General features: G+C 24.3%; 1 protein-coding gene across 1 annotated transcript; it reads left to right on the top strand.

Annotated features, from left to right (window-relative positions):
* Positions 1-2,967: 2,967 nt before the first annotated feature.
* Positions 2,968-5,313, top strand: LOC123261536 (39S ribosomal protein L47, mitochondrial). Its single transcript, XM_044723186.1, has 5 exons — positions 2,968-3,120; positions 3,249-3,419; positions 4,366-4,580; positions 4,651-4,810; positions 5,137-5,313. Exons 1-5 carry the CDS (start codon positions 2,996-2,998, stop codon positions 5,273-5,275), a joined length of 810 nt encoding a protein of 269 aa, XP_044579121.1. The 5' UTR covers positions 2,968-2,995; the 3' UTR covers positions 5,276-5,313.
* The last annotated feature ends 1,165 nt before the right edge of the window (positions 5,314-6,478 follow it).

Raw genomic sequence — 6,478 nt, 5'->3', positions numbered from 1 at the left:
GATAAGATGAATCATATCGCAATCTATAAAAATTGTATTTAGATTATACAAAAAAACAATATTTTTACTAGCTAGTACGAATAATTATAATTCACAAGCGTGAAGTTTAGTGAAAACAAGTCACCAACCGAGGGAACCAATTTTCACATGTCTATTATACTTATTTTCATGAGCTAGTAACAATAGTTTGCATAAACAATGTTAAAAAAACACTTTGTATAGTCTCGGTCGAGTTCAGCTTATATTCAGAAATTACTGAATTTAATTAAAAAATTTAGAGTACATTTGAATTCGAGTACATTTGGAATTATCAATAATTAATTTATATTACGATATATATTATGTCTTTAACATCACAATTTTTTAAGTCTTAAGGAATTTATGTGTCTATATAAGACAAGAGGGAATTTCAACTCGCATGTAAAATTGCCTCATTAGCCAAAGGCGAGTGTAGTACACACACAGATGGAGATATTCTTCCGTCCATCATGGTGTCCTACATACTATTAACTTATGGGAGAAATTAAAAATCTAAAAATTTAAAACACGGTGATAAATGTGATATTGTTGGAGTTTTTATGCAACATGCGGCAATTTCTAGCAATGTAAGATTTTGAAGTTTGACTCTAAACTATTTAATTAAAGTTTGAATTAATGCACTTTTTTATTTTTTTGGCCTGATTAAAAAATTTTTAATTCTCATATGATTGTTATTATTGAAAAATTGGGATTCAATAGTTTTTTACAATCTCTTAATACTGAAAAAAAGTAAAAAAAACACACTTTAAAATGAAAACTTAAGAGCGTAAAATAAGATTAATCGTACGTATATCTTATTAACAAGAAGGGTTGAATCGTTGATGTTAATTTTTATATTTTATACTTTATTATATGGATTATGAAAATGTTACTAGTAATTTTTTTTTTCAAGCTTAATTAAAAATTAAAACTTATAAAAACTTGCTTCTCTATGTATCGAAAAGTTTTAATATACATTAAAACATAGAATAGAACATTATTTCTTAACGATAAAAGAAAAATACTGAATTTAATTTTTAAATAAAAATTTCTCTTCATTATTAACACTGAAAAAATTTTTACTTCTTTTATTGTTATTCACTTACAATAATAGAATTATTTCACGGTTGAACTAAGCGTATAAGAGTAATTTTGGAGATAAATTTTTAGTTCTTAAGGTTAAATATTAAAAAAAAAACTTTTTTAAATGTTGCTTAAGACACTGAAAAGTTAAAAAACATTTTTTAAACAAATTTTTAGTAATTTCAATGTTCATCATGCACAATTGATATTATGCAAAAGAAAAAGATATAAGTCCTTAAATTTTATAATAATTTGAAAAAAATTGGAGTAAAGTGTTATTAAGATTTGTTGTTAAATAATCTGGCGGGTCAAATTACATGTAGACCTTTTGCATGGTATAAACTGTTTTTAAATTTTGAGATTGAAAATTGACCCTTGTTAAGAAAAATAATTTTAAATTATTAAATCCATGGAAAGTGTATATCTACATAGTCGCCTATTCAAATCATTTTTAATTGTTTCAAATTATTTTTAATCAATTAAAAAATTTTTTTTTCTTAATAACGGAAAAAGACATTACTATTGTTAATTCAAAAGTTGATAAAAATTTATTAACCATATTTCAAATTTGATTTTAATGCTTTAATTAATTTACTGTGTATGTTATAAATCATAAATATTAAGAATAACTCGTATTGTGTCTTGTTGATCAGATATTCTATAATATAGTTTTCGCCGTGTGTATATAGAACATAAAACAACATAACTTTTACTTAATTTTGAATTCATCTAACATCAATGGTGCCTTTTTTAATTACGTTTCTATGCATATTAATAATACTCGTAAGCAATGTATACTTTGTCGTGTAATCATGGACTAATCTTTTCCAAAAACACACTTGAAAAGCTATTAGTTAAGGGGAATAAATAAATGTAATTGATTTGTTTTACAAATTGTATTTATACTCTATACTTTTTGTGCAATTTTTACGAAAATAAATTATGTATAAATAAAAATGAAGTTTGCTAATAAATAAAAAAAGCAATATCAAAAACTCCAGAAACACACTCTTTTCAGATTACATATAATTTATAGAAATATGGTAGAAAAATGCTCTATTAAGTAAGTATTTTGTTTCATCACTTTGAATATCGCAATTATAATTCCCTGTCTATAAAAGAGGTTTATGAAATTATAAACATCAAATCTCTATTGCGATATAGTAATTACTGTTTTTTTCTATTTTTTTAACTATCAATTATAAAGAAATTTTTCTTTTAGGCATCGTAAATCTGCAACAATTAACTAAAATATTAGTTACGATTACATCAAAAGTTCCTAAAATTAGGAATAAAAACGAATTTGGGTATACTAATTTAATCGTTAGCTTGAGTTATAATATCATAATATTTTAATAACCATGAAATGTTAAAAATAATACTGTATTGAAAATTAGAAAAGTTTTCATGTTCTTCAAAAAAATTACTATCAATAATATTGATGAATACACTTTAACCATGTTACATTGTATGCTATGATCTTTTATTATGATACAGTAGACTATATAATCTTTTCGAACAAAATAATTGATATATAACATTTTAATCTTATAATTAAATTTCACATTCAAAAAAAAAAAAAAAAAAAAAACCATTTTCATATTAATATATATTTTTAACTACATATTTTTTTAATCATCCTATTACTATTATTTCAATTTTTCTTATTCTTACAAAATAATTATTTCATAAGTTTCAACTCGAATCGCAAAATCTAAAAAATTCAAACTTCCCACCAACAATTCAAATTTATCACTCATCTTCTCTCTCCAGCAAACTCCAGCATGAAGCATTGGAAACACTTTGATTTATACTTTAGATTTCTAACACCAGGTGTCATATGTAGTTTAAATCGTCAGCCTCATAAGTTTTTCATTAGTGTTTATTTTTAAAAATGGCGACGTTTAAAAACATCATGAGAATTTCACCGACTATTAAAAATATCAAAAAATTAATTAATACATTCTCATTTTTTGCCAGTCCATATACAAAAAATACATTATTGAACGTTTCACACAGGTAAAAATTTACTATTCATTAACAGGTATAATTGACATTTTCTAATTAGCTATCAAGTTGGATAAGGTTAATAATTTTTATAAAATAATATTGTAAATTTACTATGAATGTATGTTATTTTTACACAGATCATGTGTAAAAAGTGTTACTGCTGCATTTCACACTACTGCAAAACGAAATGATTTAATGGAATTTTTTGATGATGAAAAAAATTGGGGTCAAGAACGTGTCAGAGTTGGTCGTTCATGGAATAAAGATGAATTAAGACTCAAGAGTAATGAAGATCTTCATAAGTTATGGTAAAGTTTATTTACTCTACTTCTCTAATAAGAATCAATACCAACACTAAAACTTTTACATTATGATTTTAACTCTTAATTTTTCCAATTTCACTTCTGTACATTAAGAAAAAGAAAAAATATCGTTGAAATAAGGATTTCTTGACTCAAGAATTTATTGAAATGAATTACTTAATTTATTAATTTCATGACAAAAGAAAATCAATATCAGTCGTAATTATGATAGATGAACAAACCAGTAGATTTATTTAAATTAAATTAAATCTATTTTTATGCATTTAATCAATTCTTCAAACAGAGAAATATACCATCGATTATTATTAAGAATATATGTTCTTGTGTCAAAAAAATTTTCTTAATATATTATTCTTGTGTCAAGTATATTTTCTTATTCACTTAATAACAGATTTTCAAAATAAAATACCTTAAAATGAATTAAAATGTAAACTTTGATTACGGAGCATCGAATTATTAGACTATCTGCATAAAAATGATAATACCTCAAGGTTATATTTTTCTACTCCGTAAATTATTAATTTCAAAAAGTCTGACTTTATCACCTGTATCTGTACATGAATTTTTTTGGTTATACGATGTCTTCAAAACAAATCAATCGGTTCGAATGATTATAGGATATTTAAAATGATTAGTCAAGAACGATTGTTCGCTTCTTTTGATTTATCGTTTACTTGTTTTTATCGACAACCATTTACTTATGAAATCACCATTTTTTTTTTTTAATTCAAAATATTCGTAATAAACTAGCCATAAATCTTTAATTATATTTAAATAAAAAAAGTTAATTTTTTCCAATTCTACCACAATATTTTCTTTCAATTAAACGATACTCATAAATATTAAGCAGCCAGAAAGTTTATTTTTTGTCTGAGAGCTCTTTCCTCGATTAATTTTTATGAGATTATTAATATTCTGAAAATTGCAACAGGTATGTCCTTTTGAAAGAAAAGAACATGCTTCTAACTATGGAACATGCATATAACGAAGCATATGAATACTTTCCTAATCCAGAACGGAGAGATAAAGTCGAAGAAAGTATGTCTAATCTAGAAGAAGTTGTTCGGGAAAGAAATATAGCGTATCATGAACTTGAAACTGGTGAACATGGTGAACGACCATCACGTTACGTGAGCAATCAACTAGGTAAGAGAATATTTATAAGTTAAATAATCAAATATTTTTTTTACAATTTAAATTTACTTATCTTTTGTAGGTTTAAGATATCGTTATAAATGTTGTGAACATATTATACCTGCTTTTATGAACAAATCATGGAGAGAAAAACACATCACTACATATGGTGGCTATGCAGTAGCTAAATTCAGACGTTTATATCGTGAGAAATTGTTTTTGGAAAAGCGGAGAGAAACTAAGTACTTATTTAAAATTTTTATACTCCTAGGATATCAACCTTTAGTTAATTGTTTTATGATACTATTTATCTCGATCCTACGAAGAGCATATAAAAAAAATTTCTACAAATAGTTTTGTTTGAAAATAAAAAAAATTCTATTTTAACATATAACTTGACTATAAGATTGAATCTGGATATATTCTTCGTAATTTTAAGATATCTAGCTGATTGTTTCGAAAGCCTTTTTTTACAAATCATAAAAGTTTTCAAAATGTTCAAAAAAAAGACTTCTTCTAATTTTCCTTATATTCACTATGTTATTTAATTAATCAAATTTTTTTTCAGTCGTCAAACTAATCAAGCAAAGATTGTTCTCAAGCGGTTCCCGAATGTGGATATGGAAGCATTGCAAGCCGCATATCCTAAAGCTAATGTCAAAAAAGCTATGTATCACAGTCGTTCAAGAAGCCACCATGTACCCTAACGATTTTGTATAAAATAAATAAGTAAAAAAAAATCAAAGCAAGTGTTAAAGATAAAATTAAACTTTATTTCATCGCCTGACTAGCTTGTACAATTTATTTGGTTATTTTAGTTTGATGAATTAAAAACATAACCAGATAGTAGACAAGAATTGATTCGAAAATACATGAGCTCGAAATATTTAAAAAATTATCAACAAAAGAACATTTTCCTTGATTATCTTGTATGAAAAATTATAGTACACATGTATAAACTTTATTGCACTCTAAACGATGACCAAATGACCTAATTTACATACATTTAATATAATTATTCATACGAGAAGGTGAGTAATTTTTGTAACAAATGTTCAAAGAAATATTCCGTATAATTTCAACAGAGAGTATCTAATATTAAGCAGTTATCTTTTGTCTATAACATTGTTATGCATTGTAAGTGTTTAATTAACGTTTAATAATTAAACCAAGAGGTTTGCTGCCGACATTGTACGAACTACTCTTTGAGCATGTGTTCCAAAACATTAATTAGATGTTAAAGCAAATATTAATACATTTGTTATATAATTTACAATAAAAAATTTTAGTATGTGTACATGAATATAAGTTACCAAATTTTGAAATTTTTTATCACATTCTTATGAGAGCTGCATTATACAATAGTTTATATGTCTAATCTATACTTCATTGATAGATCAATTACGATTTTAGTAGTACAATGTTTTCTTTTTAAGTAATAGTCTAATTAAGTTTTTGTAAAAAAAAAATGTAAATCTCAATGAATTATTCAATATAACAAATATTAATCATAATAAATAAAAAAAATAATTTATCATGTAAAGAAATAAACATTTCAAAATTAAAAAGTATTATTACGTTTAATTACTTTAATAACATTCAAACTTATTTCTTATTTACGCTTATAATCACAAAAATAAATTCTTTCAATCTATAACTTAGACAATAATAAAAAAACATTACAACGATTGTAACTTTATAGTCTAAATTGATCAGTATTATAGCTATCAATTTATACTTACGAAAACATTAACAAAATAAAAATCGGATACCGAACTAAAACTTTTAATAGTTAATCAAAGTTGTATAGTAAGTAATAAAAATAAAGAAAATAATGTTTACCAAAATTCTCGAGTATATGTTTGATCACAAATAACTGATTTTCTTAATAAATATTAGAAGAGAAGGGG

The sequence above is a fragment of the Cotesia glomerata genome, linkage group LG3 (genome assembly GCF_020080835.1).
Source record: "Cotesia glomerata isolate CgM1 linkage group LG3, MPM_Cglom_v2.3, whole genome shotgun sequence".
NCBI lineage: Eukaryota > Metazoa > Arthropoda > Insecta > Hymenoptera > Braconidae > Cotesia > Cotesia glomerata.
Note: the sequence above shows the minus strand (reverse complement) of the source record. Positions and strands in the feature narration are given on the sequence as shown.